Source organism: Polypterus senegalus, chromosome 1 (genome assembly GCF_016835505.1).
Source record: "Polypterus senegalus isolate Bchr_013 chromosome 1, ASM1683550v1, whole genome shotgun sequence".
Lineage (NCBI taxonomy): Eukaryota > Metazoa > Chordata > Cladistia > Polypteriformes > Polypteridae > Polypterus > Polypterus senegalus.
In genome coordinates this window covers 201,587,902-201,610,388 of record NC_053154.1, presented here as the reverse complement: position 1 = coordinate 201,610,388, position 22,487 = coordinate 201,587,902, and the positions used below count along the sequence as shown (strand labels likewise).

General features: G+C 38.4%; 1 protein-coding gene across 7 annotated transcripts in view; it reads right to left on the bottom strand.

The window, feature by feature from the left end:
• Positions 1-1,065: 1,065 nt before the first annotated feature.
• rusc1 (RUN and SH3 domain containing 1) overlaps positions 1,066-22,487 on the bottom strand; it is a 39,282-nt gene continuing 17,860 nt past the window's right edge. For 6 of the 7 annotated variants that reach the window (XM_039767249.1, XM_039767240.1, XM_039767258.1 and 3 more), the window contains 7 exons: positions 20,710-20,786; positions 20,442-20,616; positions 15,227-15,332; positions 13,203-13,249; positions 9,476-10,607; positions 5,785-5,931; positions 1,066-5,607 (listed from right to left, as the gene is read on the bottom strand). In XM_039767249.1, coding sequence (XP_039623183.1) covers positions 5,442-5,607; positions 5,785-5,931; positions 9,476-10,607; positions 13,203-13,249; positions 15,227-15,332; positions 20,442-20,616; positions 20,710-20,786 — 1,850 coding nt within the window. In that variant the 3' untranslated portion in view covers positions 1,066-5,441. The remainder of the gene's footprint in view (positions 5,608-5,784; positions 5,932-9,475; positions 10,608-13,202; positions 13,250-15,226; positions 15,333-20,441; positions 20,617-20,709; positions 20,787-22,487) is intronic. The other variant, XM_039767266.1, reaches the window with a different exon arrangement.

The window sequence follows — 22,487 nt, the reverse complement described above, 5'->3', positions numbered from 1 at the left end:
GGAATGCATGGAAACAGTCCTGACTTTGTTGCAGCAGCATGTTATTTTATTTATCCACTAGATGACAGCTGAGTATTGTCTAATGTACTACTCGTGTTGTACATTTGATCATAATAGCGTATCCTGTGAGACACTCAGGCTTAACCATTACACAGACATCGCACTGAAGAGATTCTCGGGGTTAATACCACGTAGGATAAAGGATGTTGTTTGCAGAATTTGTCATGTACTCAGTAATGGTGTGTCCTCACGTTTGTGAACTTTGATCTGTGATTATGTGGTGTGGTGCTTTTTAGTGTAAATACTGCTGCTTTGTTTTCCAATTTCCATTTTTTACATGTATCAATTACTTCTGGTGCTGTGTTTTATTTTAGCTCCAATAGCTAGTGTACTGTTGGTCATTCATATTTTTGTTTGTTTTTGCTGCCACTTAAAGGATTGGTGGCTCATAATAGTACCAATATAGGGTCTGTAAACTGGCACCCTGCAATCAGTTGCAAAACTCCTCAAATCAAAGTGTATGGATTCACATAAACAGACAGATGTGCAGATCCTATGTGGTTAAGTACTTTTGACTGCTGAATTGCATTTCTAAATCTCCATTACCTCTCCAAGCCTGTATACAGCCAAGGGTGCTAAAGAAGAACAAACTGAATTGAGCAAAGTCGACCTCATGCTCAGGGCATACTTAGTTTGATTTTGGCAATCGCCCACCAATATCTCTCATGTTAATGGAGTTCACAGCTCCAGAGCACTTTACGTGGCCATTACTGTACAGTGTGACAGAGAGAGCTGGGAGGCTGCAATACGACTGCACAGTTGAAAAGTCAGCAGGTGGTCCTGGTTTTTGGTTGTATTTGCTGTTATCAGATTGCCAATCTTGGGGGTGATGACTTTTTCAAACAGGGATGTTGTGTGCTGAATGCCACTGCTTATCAAGTAAACAAAATAAGCATCAGGATTTGGATAAATGCCAGATTACAAAAAATGGCCAAAATGAAGGAAATGTGCAAATGTACAAATAATAATAATATAAAAGTGCACTACAACTCATATAGGCCAGACATTGAGATTAAATAAATATTTATTTACAGGAAAAAGAACAAAACAAAAAAAACCCACCAGAGGCCATCTCTTGGAAGCATGTATATTGGACGCACAATAAGGAAGTAACCACTGCATGGAACACAACTTGTCAGCAAGCAGAGACTTCAGTGGTACATACAGTACAGTACAGTACTAGGTGCTGATGGTCGCTAGAGCAGATCCAGGGCTTTTTCTGGTTCTTATCCAGCATTGACATCAATCCACAAGAAAAGCTCACTGACACATGACATTACTTAAATAAGTGCTGTCTTTAAAGTGTGTCTATGTGCCACCAAAGGTGCCCACATCTTTAAGTTGTACTTCTGTCCCCCACATGCTAATTTACCTGACTAACCCATGTCTTGGAATTTTATGGCAGAATGATAAGCCTCCACCCCCTGCAGCACAAATCAGGGGTCTCAACATCCCCAAGGTGGTGTCTTCCAGTTTTAGTAATGAAACTCCAGGTAATAAGGCTGGAGTCCCATCAGGCATGATTACTACCTGGGTGGATTTCACACTTTCTGCACTGCCTCTAGTGCACTGACAGTTTCGTTCAACTTGAGTAAATAATAAAAGCATGGCAAAAGTAGCTGTAATAGGCTGGGATCTGCAAAGACCTTTTTTCAAATGAGGACTGGTATCCACAACCATAAATACTTAGACAAGTGGTTTAGCACCTTAGTATCAGGGACCAAAAGATCAAAAAGGCTTGACAGCACACTTCAGGTTGCCCACTAGAAAATGGAAAATTCCAGTTTCTTATCACATGTCCATGCAAGAATTGTAGCAAATTAGGGAATGGAGGGTCGTCCTGCACTGCTATAATGCATCCCAAGAGTAGACTGTACAAATCTGGTGGACCCTCATTGTGAGTGCTGCACAACCACACAAATCTTTATTCCCAGTTCCTGTAACTTTGTCCTTTGTGACTGAGACCTACAAGGCAACAAAAATATTTAATGGCAGAGTGTCAAACCAGCAAAACGAGGTCTCCAAGGTTTCGGCTATATGACTATGAATTCAGAGCCTCTTTAATGATCCATGCTTTCTTCAGAAGGCTCAAGTACTTCCACTACTCTCCACTTCCCATCAGTATTTGTTTTAATTCCTATGAGATTTTAAGTCTTTAAGACATGTTGAACAATAATCTGCTTTACAGTATGTCTGATCCTTTAAGCAAATGATCTTCACAGTTTAACCACATATTTGGACCTTAGCTTCTGTCATCAAGTATGCATAGTGGCACAGGATTGGAGGGATAATCAAGATCATGCATCATGAGATCAACATGGTTCAACATGGACTGGCACTAACTGGCCAAATGCATCCACTTGGCCTGCGTGCCACATGTATTTGGATCTAAAGGATAAAAATACAAATGATTACAATGGCTCTGTTATGGAGAAACATTTGAGACTTGGAAAGAGCCACCATGTAAAGGTCTCACTGCTGTTTATATTACTTTCTCAGAAACACTATTGCCTCATGAGACTAACCACATCATAGGTACATCTCAGAAAAGATTGCCCAGGGCTTTTAACAAAAACTACAAGTGACAAGAGCAAGAGGACAACCAAACCTGCTCTTATAAGAAGGCCAGTGGTCTGGTTTTGTCTGATGCAATCAATGCATTTTAGACAGAGTGCCCTACTTATGTAGGGCAATTGGGGAAAAGTCCACCTGCCCATTTTTTCCCCTAATACATTTAATAACATGAAGTTGACCTTACCTACCCTTAAGAATGTTTTGTCACAGCCTCTATTACTCCAGGACAACTGGCATAGGTTCACTTTCCCCTTAGTCCTTGGTTAGAGCCATACTATTTTTTAAAGATTTAAAATCTGTCTTCAAAGAAATTTGTCCAGGGCAGCACACTCTGACACTGCAGCAGCAGGATCCAAACTCATAACCTTCCTATTTCAAAGCACTCCTCTCTGCATCTACATCAAAAGATTTGTTCTGTTCTGTAATCCAAAGGGCCCAAGCTGAGTCCTGTTGCTCCTGAGATGATGGACAGCTGAGAAGGAGGGCTATCCTTGGCAACTATCTGAGGAAACACAAAGGGTGCTGTTACCAGGACTCTCTTGGGAAAAATGAGCAAGGAAAGACGGACAGGAGAGGGGGAGAGACTACTGCTGTATAACAAGTTCCCCTGCAGAATGCAGTTTATAGTGGGCCATTGAGCCAAGAATGGTATATGGAGAAGTTGTAGTTTACTGACTGGGGAGATCCAGGTTTGTAGCTAGCCTCTCCTTGTTAGAACTTGAAATGGACAGGGTCAGGTCTGTGAGTAATTTCTCACTAGTTGACTAACCCTTATTGCTACACTAGTCTCATCCAAGGTCCTTATAAAAAACAGTTAAAAGTTTCTTCTATCTATCCTGTTCACACTCAATGTCATATTTGTTATTGATTCCTACTGTTCTTCCACATTCTTACCTGATCTGTAGAGTTTTGTGCTACTGCTCATTATTAAAGTCCATATAAACATAATTCACCTTTTCTCATTTTTTGTTTCTCACTAATATTCAATAAGGTCTAGACATTAAATCTACAAAGCCTACCTGTAAGGAATGTTTTTCAGAAATATGAGAGCCACACTACGCCACATGGTGAACTCCACCTATGGTGAGGTCAATATGGGCATATAAATGCAAATGCACATTCAGATTCTCCCACTTGGTTGAGTTACACTCCATTTTATTACAGGGGGATATGCTCTCTTTAGGCTCAGAAGAACAGCTATTTATTCATAGGAACCTGAGTGAAACACTGAAAGAACTCATCCAATTCCAAGCCTGTTTAGAACACACCACCATTCTTATTTGGCCAGGAGAAGTGGAAGGCAGTGTGAGCCTCTTAATGGAGGGACTCATGCTTTACATGATGACCCAATTCTTTTTAACACTTTTAAATGTTTTTTCAGATTGTATATTTGTAATCTCTGCATTAATTAGAAATAGTGCATGTTTGAGTTTGGTAAGATGAATCCTTTTTTAACATCTTTTTAACTTCTGAAAAAAGATAATTGCAGAGATATCAAGGATTCAGTGCAAGTCTGACTAACAACACTCAATGATCACAGTGCCAGAGACTTGTAGTATGGCATATATTGGCCAATCATACACAAACAATTCCATTGTACACGTGACATATATAACTGCATGGGATAAGTGTGGACCAGGGTATTAACAGGCATGGAGGTAGCATAAACCGGCAGAAAATACAGAGCAGATAATATGTGGAGGTAAGCAGCCCCCTTTGGAGGTAGCTAAAAGTGGAATAACAGTGAGCTAGCTGCCCCACTGCATTATGAGATAACCCCTTTACCTATTAGTAATGCCTGCCTGTTTTTGGGTTACTTATCTGTATCTGCAAAACTGAAATAAAAAGTCAGTAGCACCCTGGTGTTGATGTCTGCCAAGATATCATAGGTATATGCAAGCAGGCACGTTTTGAATGCTTTGCCCAACTGCGGTTGTGCCATTTATACTCATAACCCATTATAAATGGACAGTAAAGCAGATGATTCTGTTGCTGCCTTGAATAGCATGAATATATTCTGAAACAACTTTTAACCAATACTACACCATACCTTTCTCCATGTTTGTTATTCCTCATATTTTCTAGTTCACACTGCCATTGTTGTTAAGTTCAAAGATTATCTTACTATAGTAAACTGAACAGAATGCATTTATATTTAATATCTGAAAGTAGGAGTCATTCTTCACTTTCTGTAAGTCTCACTGAAAGGCCTTTCTGGGCCCACCACATTGTCCAGCACTACTTTGGCTTAAACTGTCAATGAAGGATATTTTTTTTCTTTGTGACACATTTACATATTGAAACTCTGTGCTTTTTGGAGAGACAGAATCTTCTTGAAGGAAAACATTCCATAACAGATTCTGGACATTCACCAAACCTGTTGTGTTGACCAAACAATTGTTTACACCATGGTTATGTCATTATTTTTGTTCTTTGGCTAATGAATATTTTGTTTTTATGCTCATAATGGTGTTACACATACAAACAACAGGACATATGCTAGCCATCAAAACAGATGGACATCTACTTAATTCAGTCTCGGTCAGAAAACACAAAATAAGACGGTGTGCCACATCAGCCTCAGCTCCAGTGTGTCTTCTCCCAGCAGTCTTTATCACTTGCATATTAGGTGCAAAATAAAGCTTTGCTTAGCAGATGTGTGCATCAAGGCAAAGGGGTGTCATGTTGAGGAGATCATTTGCCAAGCAGCATTAGTATATATTCAGCCAAAATCTTTAAGACGCAATAGGTCCTCACCTCCTGTTTACTCTATATAATTGTAACATTTTAACTCTGCAAGCTGGCTTTTACATGATGAGTGAAGTGTAGCCAATCTGAACCAGTCCCATCTGATCTCCTTGCTGGCAGCGAATCCACTCCTCGTCTACACCCTCAACCACAATCAGTACCTCCCCCTTGGTAATGCTAAGTTCCTCCCCGGAGCCCTCATGGTCACAAATTGCACGAACTGCCCTGAAATGAAGACAGGAAGAGGGATCAATTGTTGATTATAGGCACTTTTCACTGTTACACTCTTGCTAACAAAATAACCAGTTCTATTAATTAATGGGATGTAGGGAGACTAAAATGAAAGACTACCAATAGACAGAAACAAAAGTCATGTCAGTTACTATTTAAAAGTGTGCTTACCTGCTGGGTTTGGTCTCTTCTTCAGCAGTTTTGGATGATTGCATGTTAGCCTGGGCAGAGTTTAACCACTCAGTTTGCTCTAGAGATGCACCTCCGAGGAAGCGGTTAAAGACAGACAGGTTAGGTGCCAGCCAACTAGACGGACGTCTGTAAAAGATGTTAACACAGACAAAGACTGAGAAATGCTCACTTCATCATTACACAGATAAGAAATATGAATATATGCACAAGTCACACTGAGCAATTTTAAAAGAGAGAAAGCTGACACCTCACATTGTATGCACATTAATTTCAGGTACACAACAGAATATTAGATTGTTTAATAGACAAAAGAGACATTGTCTTCAATGACAAATCCCTTCTTTGAAGGATTACTGACCTATGTTTACATAAATGAATCTTTGAAACCTCCATCAGGGTGCCAATGTTTTCACTTTACTACAGGTTTTTCCAGTTTGCTAAATCACTCTGGCTCCTTTCTTCGGTTTTAAATTATTTTATTGAGTTCAGTGTTTTAGTAGAATGATTGCCCGACAGATCACTAATAAGAGGTTGAGAGTATGTGCCCCACCACACTATACACCACACCGTTTGGGACCCAAGTGTAGCCGTGCAACAGGTGACACCTCAGCACTAGTTTTTTTTTTTTTTTTGTTTTATGGTGGCTAGAGTGCCAATCTTGCCACCAACCCCCAAGTTTTCCCTGCAAGTTGGAGGACCTGCTTGCAAGGCTGGATGCAGATTAACATCATGCCCAGGATGAAGTAATTGCAGGTTAAGGGTCTTGCTCAAGTGTTACTCCTGCCGTTTACAGGATTTGAACTGGCAACCTTTTGATTGAAAGCACAGATACCTAGCCTTAGAGCCACCACTCCGTCCGCAAGGTTAATAAGGATGACCACATTTTGAAAAGTGTCTGGAATTTGCATGCAGTAAGAGAACTGTGTTGATGAAGGGTTGTATTTGAGTTACAGTTGTTGAAACAAAAAAAACATATTGTAAAAATAAAAATCTTTAAAAGTCACAATACTGCATGTATTCCACATATTAAGTATAATATTTAAGACAGTTTACTTATAATATTTAATACAAACATCCTTTAGATTAGATATTTAAATAAATATTTTTTTATCTTTAACCTCTCTGTGTCTCAATGGAATAAAACAAAAACTACAATATTATTTCTCCCTGCTGTGAGATTTGGCTTCTTTTCAACTGGCCTGCAAGTCTGGTGAAGAAGGTCTTAGTGCACCTACACATGTGAAGCCAAAGTTGGGCATTTTCTGACCTGTCACATTATTCTACTCACATTTCCTACTGCTGTTAGCAGCGCTCTTATAATGGAATATAAAGGGGGAAGAGTAATAGGACAATTCAGTGATCTTTAACTTAAGATGACAGCGCTTTCCAGGAGAGGCTGCAACAGGCATTTAAGGAGGAATTATAACCAACACCTAGACAGTTTGCTGAACTACCATTCCCATCTCCTAATGGGGACTTAAAATAAATATAACCAGTAGGTTGAGATTTTAAAACAAATTTTAAGGTCTTGAGTAATGGCTTTCTAAGAACACCCAGGATATAGTACTTAAATAATTTTTATTTTTTTCTGTCTGAAAACAACAACTGTAACTGCACTGCAATACCACAGACAGTTACCATGAATAAGAGGAAAGGAAACAGCAAATACCATATAGCAGAAGCAGCTACAAATAGGTTTTAAGTTTTCTTTTTTTTTAAATTAATGTGCAAGGTATTGTAACTAACATTTCCATCTTTGTGGCCAGCTGAAAGAGCCGTAACTGTGCACACTTTAGCTGCCCATGCTTTGCTTTAATTAATACATATTTTAACACAATGCATACCTATAGTACAATGATGAGGTTAGTTATAATATAATAATATATTCTATAATATAATCTTTATATACTCGATATTGCCATATATCCCCCAGCCTTCAGTGTGTAAACAGCACCAGTGTGCAGAGACCCTGCCATGCAGCAAAAGACCTTTACATCTCCACTCTAGACTATATCTAACTGGTATTATGGGAAAACTCTACATAAACAGGCCAGAATAAAAGCCTGCACTGTAATGACTGGAAGTGCTTATCTGGTTCAAAGCGTCAGGAGACACTGGTTATCTGGAGCTTATCTAGACAAAAGCTTTGTCCACGGTCAACTTGATAGACCTACTGAAGTGGTAGTAATTCAGAAACTTGAATTCAGAAGCCAAATATAGGCCTTTGCCTTCACAGGTTAGGGTTATGATGGGCAGAGGATCAATTATATATTTTACTTTCAATAAAAGACATCACTCTATTAAAAAATAACTACATGTTGGTAAGCTTCCCACTAGGGCTCCAATATAGACAGACAGCTGATGCATCACCAAGAAATGATGACCTGCAGTAACTGCAAATATGACTTGAAAGTCCATGGATATTACAATCTTGATTTTGGGAAAGGGTGTGTGGCAGGTAAGTAAGTAGAGCATAAAGTAGAATTACTTGACCTGAGAATCACCAGAAAGTGGTATTGGTAACTATTAATTTACAGACTGTGGTAGCAATTAATGTAAACAGGAGACAAAAAGGTTTAGTGGCATTTATAACACTCACAAGCAGAAAAAACTCATTAAACAAAAAAAAAAAATTTATTTGAGAAGACAAATTTAAATTCCACGGTAAATCATAAACTGGCCTGATACCTTAGGGCAGTTTTGTAAAGATAGAGATGGAATACACAAAAGGAACTGTGACAGTCTGGGACCAACTACCTTCTGATGTAGAAACCCTGTCTTTATTTATGACAATTGATGTCTACAAGTTCTAAATTGTGGCGATCAGGACTAACATGGCATATGCACGTGAATGTCTTATAATTGGGCTCCTTAAAGCTTCTGATCTGTGTTATTAATAGTGAGCAGTCATGATTCCACTCCACATATGATGTTCGTTTTACAAACGCATGTTATTATTATCTTGTTATTAAGAGAATAATAATAATAATAAGTGATCATTGGCATTTGCCATATCTATATCTACACATATATATGATATTTGATTTTATTTAAACCATTTTATTTGCTTTGCCTTGCATGTTTTCTGTGTAGTAGTATTGTAAAGGGACTTGCACACTACTGGCATCCCTAAACAAAATTTGAAATTTTTTTGCACATCTGTTTCAGGGTAACTTCATTATTCCTTGTATAAAAAGTTTTACTACATGTAACTCTAAAATTTCACTTTTCCAAAAAAATTTAAAATAAAAATTGTAAGAAATTAAAAGGTTTAAATTTTTTTTTATTTTTATTTGTTTTCCACTGTTTCCACTGAGTTTAATCATTAATAGATGAAATAATAACCTGAGTTGATGGATATGTGTTTACTTTAGTCAAATGGCTTCCAATGTTAATTTAAATTATCTATAGATTTGGACCAGGAAGCACATATATGCTGCCAGTAAGACTAATCCTAGTTTGGAGAAGTTTCAAGACTCTGAGATATGAGTATTACTTGATGGTACAAAACAAAGTATCACTTTACATTACTGTGTTAAAGTATTAAATAAAATGGATAGAATCATCAAGTTTTGGCTGTTAAACCTGTATCACCTGCATTCTCTGACACCAACAATACTTTTTATTGCTACACCTTACAGGGGTATTTCAGAGAGATGGTTGAACCTACCTGATTTTCTGATGGGCACCTTTAAGATCAACCTGGGTTAACACCTTGGAGCTCACTGATGCACCAAACAACCTCCCCAACCTCCAAACTGGACTCTCACCACTGATGCAGTTATTAGAATCAGCCAGATTTGTAGCTGGTGCTTCTGTTGGTTGACTATGCCCAAAGCCACTCTGGTCAGTCACAGACACTGGCACTGTATTATTATACAACTGGGTAACTGAGATGTCATCATGTTTTGGATGGGTGTTTAAAGAATTACCCACTGAGATGGTTTGAGACACCTTACTGCTACATTTCCCTCGTGACCATTTGGCTAAAAATGAATTATTTTGTGCAGGTGACAAGTAGACTTTTGAACTCTGGCTCAACTGACCCCACCAGCTATCTTCTCTTTCTGTTCCATCCTTCTCTGTTGTGGCTTTATCATCATGGTTTTTTCCAGACCAGTTCTGGCCAAGTTTACCACCCAACTGCATTAACTGATTCCAACTACGCTGTATGGCCTGGCCAGCTTTGTTTGACACCGGCTTCTCAGTTTGGAAAGATGCACGCTGCCAGTCACTTTTTTCTACCATGTTTGCAGGCATCTGACTTACTTTCTCCTTTTCAGTAATTTCCTGATTAGTTAAGCCAGTTGGCATTTGGTTTACTTCTCCAGTGGAATTGCACTGATTGGCAGGGTGCTCTTTTTTTTCCTGGTGCTTTGCAAACCCAGCACCACTGGAAATGTGATCCACCACATCTGCAGAATTACCAATGGCTATGCAGTTTCTCTTGTGCTCAACATTAGGCAAGACCGATTTATTTAATGATCGTTCTCTGCAGGGCACTAAATTGGTTACGTTGAGATTGTGACACTCCAGCTTGGTGACTGCCTTTCCATTTGGAACTTGTGTGACTGAATTTGCTGAGCTAGGAAGACAACTGGAAGAGATGGCTCTCTGTACACTCTGATTGGCTGGTGGCAAAGCTGCAGTCTCTAGATGATGATGTTCAAAGAGCAAGTCAAGGTGAAAGGTCAGAACAGAAAGTGGTTGCAGTAGGAGAAGCAGCTCCTCAAAGAGGTGTTCACAGGACGAATATGACAGTCGCAGGAAAGAGCTGGTGTTGTAGTGTATGGACAGCACATCTGAAAAATCAAAGTGTCCAGTTAACAGACAAAATTTAAGACATGTTACTTTAATTTTAAACTCAATGAAATGGCATATTAAGACATAACAATACAGACAATATTATAAAATAAGAATAATTCAGAAAATACAGGGAATGGAACTATGACCCCTTCATTTAGCAAATCTTAATAGATACAATTGTAAAAGTCTCTCTTGAAAAGAGAGGTTTGCAACCCTGGCAGAGTTACTTGCTTCACTGAACTTCAGGGCTGCAAAGAACCTACAACCATCCTACCAGAGCTGGTTTCAATCTTGTGCCCAGTTCTGCATGTAACATAAGTCCACTGGGCAAGTATACTGGTGCACACTCGCTCACACCTACTGAGCCAAGTGGAAGTCACCATCCACAAAATGGCTGGGCCTTAGATTTGAACCCAGTATACTGGACTATCTGCGGTGGGCTGGCACCCCTGCCTGGAGTTTGTTTCCTGCCTTGCGCCCTGTGTTGGCTGTGATTGGCTCCACCAGACCCCCGTGACCCTGTGGTTAGGATATAGCGGGTGGGATAATGGATGGATGGATACTGGACTATGAAGCAGCAGTGTTGACTTCTGTTTAACAAAAACATCACATGTGGTTTACTTTGTTTCACCTGTGTCTGTGCACTACAATTGCATGAACATTACCCTCCTTTATAGATATTTATTATACAGCTGAAAGTGAAAGGATTTTCACAATGATTGTAACATAAAATCTTTTAAGCAATAACAATATCATCAAAGGAATACCATTTTGCACTAAATGACTACTGAAAGCACAAAATTGAAGATTTTGTTCCTCTTCTCTTTTATGAGAAGCAACTCAACCTTTGGCAAACTGACTTTAATGGGAACTAAAATATTTATTTGTTACCATGCAACCATGAGAGACCAACAAAAGTCATAAAACATAGTGTCTATCTTTATGTATGACCCTCCCTTATAAATGTAAACCATTTTTTGTACGTGGTTGTAGGATCAATCAAACTCAATGCAAATAAAGATCCTAGTCTATCATTTCAGAAGTCCAAATCTCAGACAATTAGAGCAATGCCAGTGTAAGATGAACAACTAAAACACAAGAAAAAGTGGAAAAAAGAATAGAAAAACACTGTCAAAATGCTCTAAGAATGAGTGAATTTTGCAGGTCAAATACCCATTGAGGTTACTGTAGCATAGACACAAGAAGCTGCCACAAAAGTCAGCCATCCTGATGGTGCAACATATATATAACTTGACACATGGTAAATCTGGTTTTATCAAATTCTGAGCAATTTATATTTTATTCCACTTTGTTTTTGTCCATTACCTTTGATCAGTGTTTGGATAATTTCCATCCATCCATCCATTATCCAACCCGCTGAATCCGAACACAGGGTCACGGGGGTCTGCTGGAGCCAATCCCAGCCAACACAGGGCACAAGGCAGGAACCAATCCTGGGCAGGGTGCCAACCCACCGCAGGACACACACAAACACACCCACACACCAAGTACACACTAGGGCCAATTTAGAATCACCAATCCACCTAACCTGCATGTCTTTGGACTGTGGGAGGAAACCGGAGCGCCCAGAGGAAACCCACGCAGACACGGGGAGAACATGCAAACTCCACGCAGGGAGGACCTGGGAAGAACCCAGGTCTCCTAACTGCGAGGCAGCAGCGCTACCACTGTGCCACCGTGCTGCCCGTTTGGATAATTTGAAATACAAATTAACCAATGAATATGTAAATCCAATTAATAAAGATATGTAAACAAAAATGAAATGTGGATCATTGTAAAATTAACGTAATTTTAATATCTATGTGAAATAAAACTGGATAAAGTAGGTAAAAAAACAAATGGAAGACTCAGTGATTTAAACAGGTTATAAACAAATAGTGTAAATATTCAATGAATATTAATAAGAAAATAATGTAATACAAATTAATGACAGTGATGGCATCATGTCAATGTTGGCTTTTTACCTCATGTACAAAGAATGGTGCAGGAAAGAAGAATGAAAATGCACGTTTGCTGAGTAAATTTAAGTAAAAAAACCCAAAGTATGACCGAATCTCTTGTCTGCATTAATATAACTATGAAAACAGACATTACACCTGCCTCTTTTTATTTAGAATATACAGTATTAAACATTTCAATGCCAATACAGTATATAGAATCTGTATTTTACATATGTTAAACACCTGTACTAATTATTCTGAGAGTAAACATATAAAGACAAATTTGACTGCTACTAGACTTTGCCGTTATTCGGCTCAATTCAAGTTATTCCTAGTTATCTAATGACTGACTGTGAAACTGACACTTTTTTGCTTGAACATCTGCCTCTGTTTGAAAACTGTGACCAGCCATGTCTCACATGGCTCCCACAGGCTGTGGACAGCTCACTTTTGAAATGTGGTCTAGATGTATTACAGGACCACACAGGTCACTGGGACTGAATTTCTGCCAGCTCTGCTTTTTCAAAGCTTACGGTACAAGTATCTTACCAACTAACAGTTCTAAAGAAAGTCATGTAAAACATAGATTACAGTAATATCTGCAAAAAAACTGGAAGATGAAATTCCTACCTTCACATCCCTGGAGGTGTGAAATCCAGAAATCCAAGAGCTTTAGACTGCAGAAAGTGAACACAAAGGAAAACAGAATGAGAAAAATATACAGGAATATGTACCTATTCAATTAAATACTGCATATCACAAATTCCAAAAAAAAAAAAGCTTAAAAATGCAAGCAATTAAGGCCAGTGCCATTTTAGAGAGCACCTGATCATGAAATCATACAGGGTACTTGAGAAGGGGCATGCTGCAGGTTTCCAGAAAGAATTATACTGGCATACATGTCAGGTGTTACTAGAGGTGAAGCAGAGCCTGTTGCGTGTGTTGCCTTGAAAGGCAACAGCTCAAGAGAATCAAAGAGACAGAAGATTAACCTTAAAGCAAACAGACATGCTTCCTTAGTCTATGAAAGAGCAAGTGTGCCACTCAGAGCCTGACACGGCCCATAATTGAGAGAAATGAAACCACGTTATTTATTACCCTTTCACAACTGAAATCCAAGAAAACTGTCAAAACACTAGTCAACTTCTAGATGGGAGGCAGCACACAGTCCCTAAACAGAAGGTGTATGGACATCAGGAGCCACTAAAGGAAGATTTAGCCTGGTGTGGCTTTAGCTATCCCTGACCCCATTAGTGACCCCAGGAAAGGTCTTAGAGCCACAGTGAGAAAGAGTAAATTATTGCAAGGGAGATTTTATTAGAAAGCCTCACTAGTTCAGGGAGAGGCCAGGGTTTGTGTTTATGGTGAACAGTGAGAAAGAGTGTTTTGATACATAGAATACACAGACAAAAGTTTATTCAACCAATATCATGTTCAAAGAAGGATCCTGAAGATTTTGGTGTACTGGATCAAAATCACAAACCTACTAAAATGAATAGAAAGAAATATGCTGGCAGACCTGCTGAGTAAAAAAACACCACTTTTTCAGGTAATATTTTGTTTTTTAGCAAATATATTCAGTTGTTTTCCTTCATTATAGGCACAAATTATTAATGTTCAAAAACTGTAGATTAAAACTGACACATCAATATTTCTGAACAGCTGCACTTTAACACATATCTAAAAGGAGTAGGTGAATTTAATGAAACCTAGTTCAAGTTAAGACAATATAAATGTGGGGGATACACAGGGTCAGCCTGGTTTGAAAATTTAAGTTGATTTTCCACAACTCACTAATGAAAATCTCCAGTTCTTTCTTAATTATTAGAAACTACTTATTTCACAAATGAGTCTCAGCATGTTGACTGCCTAAATCACGGGTGTCAAACTCCAGGCCTGGAGGGCCACAGTGGGTGCAGGTTTTCTTTCTAACCCTTTTCCTAATCAGTGTCCAGTTTTCACTGCTAATTAACTTCTTTTCCCTCTATTTTAATAGCCCTGCTTTTAAGGATTAAGTCTTCTGAATTGATTCTTTTCTTCATTAAATGACAGCCAAACAGAAATGAGACGTGAAACAAGCCAACAGATGACCAGCTAAATTGGGGCTTCAAACTCCAACCAGTTCTTTAATGAGAAGCTGATTCTTGCTCTTAATTAAACCCGTTATTCAATTACATGGCTTGTTGCTGCTCTCTTTTTGCCACAGCAGACATTTCCAAAACTGTTGATATTCTGTTTTTTTCTAAGAACCCCTAAAATGTTTTGGTAACCTGAGGGATCAACCTTACAGAGACCTTCATCTTTATTTTCAGATTTTGTTTGATGGGTACAGGTGAGCTGGTCATGTCCTGCTTGTTTTATGTCTCATTACTATCCGGCTGCTAATTAAGGAAAAAACAACTAAGTCAAGCTAATTAAAGCTAAGGCTAAAGAAGTTAATTAGCATCAAAACCTGGTGACTAATTAAGATGGTTAGAATGAAAACCTGCAGCCACTGCGGCCCTCCAGGACTGGAATTCGACACCCCTGGACTAAATGTAAAACCTGCACAAAAGGAAATATCGGGCAACTTTACAAAAATCTCCAAGTTTCTCTAGCTAAAGCAACCGAATACTGCAATGACAGGCATTTAGAAAGGTGAGAATGGAGCTTACTTGAGTAGGCCAAAGATGAAAGCGTTGAACTTCTTTGTAGAGTTGCAAAGCTGAGGCAGCTGCCCAAGCCGACAATACAGAGAATACAGTGCTTGTGTACAAGGACCTGTGTGAGCAGAGGAAGACACCATAAGCCAATTCAATCAACCTAACAACAGCAAGAAATACTGATTTCAAATAACTGGGCCTGCAGTACAATGGTAATCACTATTAAGGACCCATATTTAGATGCTAAGCAATACCTGTGTACTTGATATATACAGTTCCATAAATATTTAGACAAAGACAACTTTTTCCTCATTTTGGTTCTGTACATTACCACAATGCATTTTAAATGAAACAACTCAGATGCAGTTGAAGTGGAGACTTTCAGCTTTAATTCAGTGGGGTGAACAAAACGATTGCATAAAAATGTAAAGCAACTAAAGCATTTTGTTAACACAATCCCTTCATTTCAGGGGCTCAAAAGTAATTGGACAAATTAAATAAATGGAAATAAAATGTTCATTTCTAATACTTGGTTGAAAACCCTTTTGCTGGCAATGACAGCCTGAAGTCTTGAACTCATGGATATCACCAGATACTGGATTTCCTCCTTTATAATGCTCTGCTAGGCCTTTATTGCAGCGGCTTTCAGTTGCTGTTTGTTTGTGGGCCTTTCTGTCCAAAGTTTAGTCTTCAACAAGTGAAATGCATGCTCAATTGGGTTAAGATCAGATGACTGACTTGGCCATTCAAGAATTTTCCACTTCTTTGCTTTAATAAACTCCTGGGTTGCTTTGGCTGTATGTTTTGGGTCATTGTCCATCTGTATCATGAAACGCCAATCAATTTGACTGCATTTAGCTGGATTTGAGCAGACAGTATGTCTCTGAACACCTCAGAATTCATTCGGCTGCTTCAGTCCTGTGTCACATCATCAATAAACACTAGTGTCCCAGTGCCACTGGCAGCCATGCAAGCCCAAGCCATCACACTGCCTCCACCGTGTTTTACAGATGATGTGGAATGCTTTGGATAATGAGCTGTTCCATGCCTTCTCCATACTTTTTTCTTGCCATCATTCTGGTAGAGGTTGATCTTGGTTTCATCTGTCAAAAGAATGCTTTTCCAGAACTGTGCTAGCTTTTTTAAATGTTCTTTAGCAAAGTCCAATCTAGCCTTTCTATTCTTGAGGCTTATGAGTGGCTTGTACCTTGCAGTGCACCCTCTGTATTTACTTTCATGCAGTCTTCTCTTTATGGTAGACTTGGATATCGATACACCAACCCCCTGGAGAGTGCTGTTCACTTGGTTGGCTATTGTGAAGGGGTTTCTCTTCACCATGGAAATGATTCTGCGATCATCCACCACTGTTGTCTTCCGTGGACGTCCAAGTCTTTTTGCGTTGCAGAGTTCAACAGTGCTTGCTTTCTTTCTCAGGATGTACCAAACTGTAGATTTTTCCACTCGTAATATTGTAGCAATTTCTCGGATGGGTTTTTTGTTTTTGCAGCTTAAGGATGGCTTCTTTCATCTGCATGGAGAGCTCCTTTGCCCGCATGTTGTCTATTCACAGCAAAATCTTCCACATGCAAGCACCACACCTCAAATCAACTCCAGGGGCCTCGTGTATAAATGATGCGTACGCACAAAAATGCTGCCTAAGAACTTTTCCACGTTCAAATCGCGATGTATAAAACCTACACTTGGCGTAAAGCCACGCACTTTTCCACGGTACCTCATACCTTGTTGTACGCAAGTTCTCCGCTCAGTTTTGCAGACTGGCGGCACCCAGTGTCAAAGCAATGCTACTGTTCCTGTGTGGTTACACCTTATTTTCCTGACGTGGCTTTATAAATACACTGAAACTAACCGCATATTGTTTATTAGTGTAACGCATCTGATTGTAACTAACTTGTAACAATATAATGGTCCAGGGAATAGCCATAGTATTCCAAATACCATAACTGCTTTAGTGTTGTTACTCTAACTGCACCTTCTTCTTTCAGCTGCTCCCTTTAAGGGTTGTCACAGTGGATCATCTTTTTCCATATTACTCTCACTGCACCACTCGGAGTATTTATATAACTGTATCTGAGTGTGAATCACAGCAGCAGCTGATCAGAAAGAGAATTATCGGTATACAGCTTCAAGCAGACACTGTCTCAGCCATGGCAAAACGTTTCAAAGCCTTTCCTGTACAGACCTCGCGGTTCAGAAACAGTTTCATCCCAAGAACTTGAAACGCACTTAATCAATTGCTCCTTGTAGAACTGTTTGTACTTATAAGTACAATTACCTCACTGTAAACTTGCACTACAGTTATAATATTACACAACCTGCGCCACTTTATAGAGCGCATATTTACATATGATGACGATATCATTTTTAAGATGAAATGCAGCAAAATATGTTTATTATATTATACAGATAAAACTTTAACTTCATTTAAATAATCTATACTCTTCATTGGGAGTGTCGTGAAGGATAGAATAATTAAACATGTACTACGAAGATATTTCAATGTTCCTTAAACATTTTGAAGAATCGGCGCTCTAAGCTTACAGATGGCTTAACGTCTATTACAGAACTGATTGTGTGGCGATCGGTTACTTGGAGAAAGAAAAGCAAGGATTTCAGGGGCGGCCACGCCAATATATATTGAATATAAAACAGAAAGAGAAAATAACAACACAGCTAAAATCGCACAACAAATTTCGGCAAAAGTTAAATGCTATGCAGGCGGCTATGCAGTGTCCGCAACAGACATGGCCATCCACTGTGCATAAGCTACCTTATTGACATTGGCCGGCGAAGGGGCCACCGATTCTTCCTCTGCCCAGGGCCACCACAAGCCTAGAGCCACCCCGAGTACTGCTGCAATAAGTTATTTTATCTAAGGTCGCACACAATCACTGCGCCGTGAAACCCATGTTTAATAACGTGTTTTAACTCCTATCATCATGAAAATGATATCACATATGCATCTCAGTATTTTAGTTATTCAGAGCTGTAATATCACGAATGTAATGGATTCTGTGTCCTGTCGGAGGAAGAGAGCCGGTTTAAGAAGCAAGTAGTGATTCACACACATAGAGCACATAGAAGATCACATACAAAACAAAGCATTTAACGTGCTACTTTAATTACGATGTGATTTGAGAAGCTGGTTAATTAAACGATTTTAAGATGAAGTTTATGGTGTTCTACTTTAATGACAAAATAAACTACATGATTAAAGTGGAAATTTCGAGACTGAAGTTGACATTTCGTGCTTTTTCCCCACTGTGTGCCTTTTTTTTGCTCTGTACCCTAATAAGCTTTCATATGACACTCAGACAGTGGGCTACGACTCGCCTTTACATGGCGACTTAGATATGTGACTTCTTTTTTATTTCCGGCACTGTGCGACTTTGTGAACGTGAGCTTTCAAGTTTCTCCAACACGCTATGTCACTCGATCAACTTCCTTTTGTTGATTATACCACGGTTTAATTAAACAAATAGTATGTTTTTCCTTTGCCTCCACTTGGTATTCGCTGAAATCCTTATATTTTCCCCCGTTCTTTTCCCATTGTCTTTTCACAGAAGGCTGAGCTTAAGGGCGATTTATATTGATTTGCATATTCAAAGAGGCGTAATTCTGGGAGGAGTTGCGGCAGGACAGAAGGCGTGTGCACAAGCGTTACTTTTCACGCTGATCGGGATTTATGTAGCGGAAGAACGTGGAAGTTGAAGTACGCACAGATTTCTGCATCTGGATTTTTCTGTGCGTAAGCACATTTCGACTTTTGTGCTTACACCATGTTATACTCTATACTCTTATTCGATGTTAATTAATGCTGATTTATTTTGTTTTCTTATTGTGTCTTTTATTTTTCTATTCTTTATTATGTAAAGCACTTTGAGCTACTGTTTGTATGAAAATGTGCTATATAAATAAATGTTGTTGTTGTTATAGTGCGAGTTCTATGCACGGTGTTATACATGAGGCCCCAGGCCTTTTATCTGCTTAATTGATAATGACATAACGACATACTTGCCCACACCTGCCCATGAGTCAATTAGCCTTTGAGTCAATTGTCCAATTACTTTTGAGCCCCTGAAATGAAGGGATTTTGTGAAAAAAAATGCTTTAGTTGCCTCACATTTTTATGCAAACATTTTTTTCACTCCACTGAATTAAACCTGCAAGTCTGTACTTCAACTGCATCTGAGTTGTTTCATTTAAAATTCATTGTGGTAATGTACAGAACCAAAATTAGAAAAAAGTTGTCTCTGTCCAAATATTTATGGACCTAATTGTAATTGGTATACTGTATAAAGAAATCAAGCCCGTAATGAGAGTTTAAAGTCTGGGTTGCTCCCACATGCAGCGCAGTACATGTGCATTCAAAATCATAAAATAAAATATTGATTGAAAATGTGTGTGATTAATTTTTATTTGAAATTATTTAGAAATATTTTAATAATTTAATTTAATTTCCATGTCTTGCATTTTAGAGACACTGGATAATGGAGCCTATTCCAGCATCAAACATTTTAAACATCGAGCACTTACTTGTACTGCATGTGAACACTGAAATCCCTAAAGGATACAAGACTGTACAAAGTACCCCCAGCCACGCGTTAAACCAGAGTTTGAGTAATACAAAAGAACTTTGAAAAGCTCTATGATTCTGTGCATGAGATACTAAGTGACTGAAATAAGACACATTCATTTTTCCTGTTATTTTTGGTCTTTACTAAAATCAAACTCTTATTACAAAGAAGGTACCTAATCACTGGAGGGCCACCACTGACAAGATGCACCTAGTGAATGCTGGTTAGGTTAACTGGTGACTCAATATCAGTGTTTAAACATGCCTTGAAATGGACTGGTACTCCATTCCAGACTCTTAAACAATGCTGCAGGGACAAGCTTTAGCCCCATAACTCTAAACTGGATTAATAAGGTTCAATGAAGTATAGATGAATGGATAAAAACACATGACATCACTGCTTGACAGTAAATAAACTGCACAATACAATATAAGGACATGGACATTAACAGGAATGGTGGATCTTCAATTCAGAAGAAAGTCCACATGTACTATAATACAGAAGATGTGATAATAGCCTATTACCCACAAACTGTATTTATTAGTGACTCAAGACTAAAACAGCAATTTGAATTTCATTGAATAACAGACATTTGTGCAATATTCTAGGTTTTTTATTCACAGATACATCACCTGGCTGAGTGGAAGCTTCAACCAATCCCCATGGTGAATTTTTTCTACGTCCCACAATGATGTCACTCAGGTACGGCTTTAAGCCATCTGACAACAAGCAGCGTAGAGCAGGACATAAGGACTGGAGGACCACACGAGCCAAAGACGGGTTCAATCTGCTGTCTCCAGACTGGGCCTTAGACAGAGAGAGTCATTCAGAGAGTCAGAGGGCAGGAGGAGAAAACGCAAGAATTAGTATTTTGTTTGCTGCAATGTAACATTTACCAACCTTCTGTACGAGTGTCCGAGAAGAGCTGAAATGAGACACTATCTCCTCCACTGCTGCACTTACTGCACCAACCAGAGCTGTATAGGCACATGACAGGTCAATTAGAAATGTTACATCAGTAAGACAACACTTTGCCACAGAGTAAAACAACAGCTGGGAACAAAACAAAAAGAACTAACAGTAAGTCACACTCCACACTGAAGTTCATATCCTCTGTGATTTTCACACCATGAGCTTAAGGATTCTATGGAAAAACACAACAGTTTGAACGAAGGCACTGTGAAAATGATAGACCTTGAGTTGCTGTTATTCCTAAATGTTTCCACTTTCCAATAATATAATTCACAGTTGACTGTGGAATATCCAGCAGTGATGAAATTTCTCGAACTGTCTTATTGAAAAGGGGGCATCCTGTCACAGTACAGTACATACTTGAAGTCACTGAACTCTTCAGAGTGACCCATTTTGTTTCACTTGTGTTTATAAATGGAGACTGCATGACTAGGTGCTTGATTTAATACACCTGTGACAATGGGTCTGATTGAAATAACTGAATTCAATAATTAAGAGGTGTGTCCCAATACTTTGTCCATGTACTGCAGTGCATTAGAAGATAGACCATACAGTATATGATACACAGAAGGGATTCACATCCAGTATTTGCTAAAGTGACAGCAGTTCCTATTTAGCAAATAAAATTAAAAATAATCCAAAAATTATATTTAAGGATCCCACTCAAATGGGATTGAGATTTTGAACTGCACAGCTGTGATTTTCTGTATTTATTTAACAATATTTAACAAAAGACTGTAAGCATTTTGGATACTGTGAGCATATGACTGGATAACTGACACAGAATGTGTAACGTGAACAAATTACAATTATATTCTATGGATGTTTTAATTTTGTTTTTTATTATTAAATATTGGCCTCTCCTGTCATTGCATCAAAAATTATTGATCTCCATTCTTTTTAAAAACATGAAATAAAAAATGTTTTTCTCCATCCCTACAAACAACAAGAGGTAAGTAAAAGATAAAAAAAATGCTTTTCCTAATAGTTTATCCTGTGCACATATAACTGGCACAACTCACTGTTCTTGCACCACCTCAGCTCCAGCTGTTAACATAATTATGTTATTTATTAATTCCTTTTAACTTCCATACAAATTAAAGTTTGGCAGTAGAGTCAAAAATTCAATATAGATTTAAGCTCATATTCTGATTCTACGATGTTCAAAATGTTGATAAAAGTTGATTTTATCATGGTGTTTGTGGAAAACTGAAATTTATTTTCCATTTAGAATTGCAATTTTCTTCAGAAGACGTTTCATGTTGTGTGGAGCTCCAAGAAGACTACATTCTACCAAAGATATAAAAATTTAGAATGAGTGGTTTTCAAGATATCTGTCCATAATTCTGAGACTTGTGAACAATGATAACTTTTGAAAAAAATTTTCAAATAACTTGCATTCAAACAACTAAGCCCCAGACCTATTGTTTTTGTCCAGTTTGGCCCAGTACTTATCTCCATATACTTCAAAAATGTTTGATCTATGTCCAACAGTAACTGCTATGGAAATTGTTTAATTAATATAGAATTTGTTCTTTTGCAGTCAGCTCCATTTAGTCATGGGACCAGGCTTGTTGATTTGCATGAGCAGTTTTTGAGGTACATATTATATTCTAAATATACATGTATGTACAAAGGGTGGCACACACAAGCACATGCTTGATACAAGCACACTTACACACCCAAAGAACTTTAAAAGTGAAGAT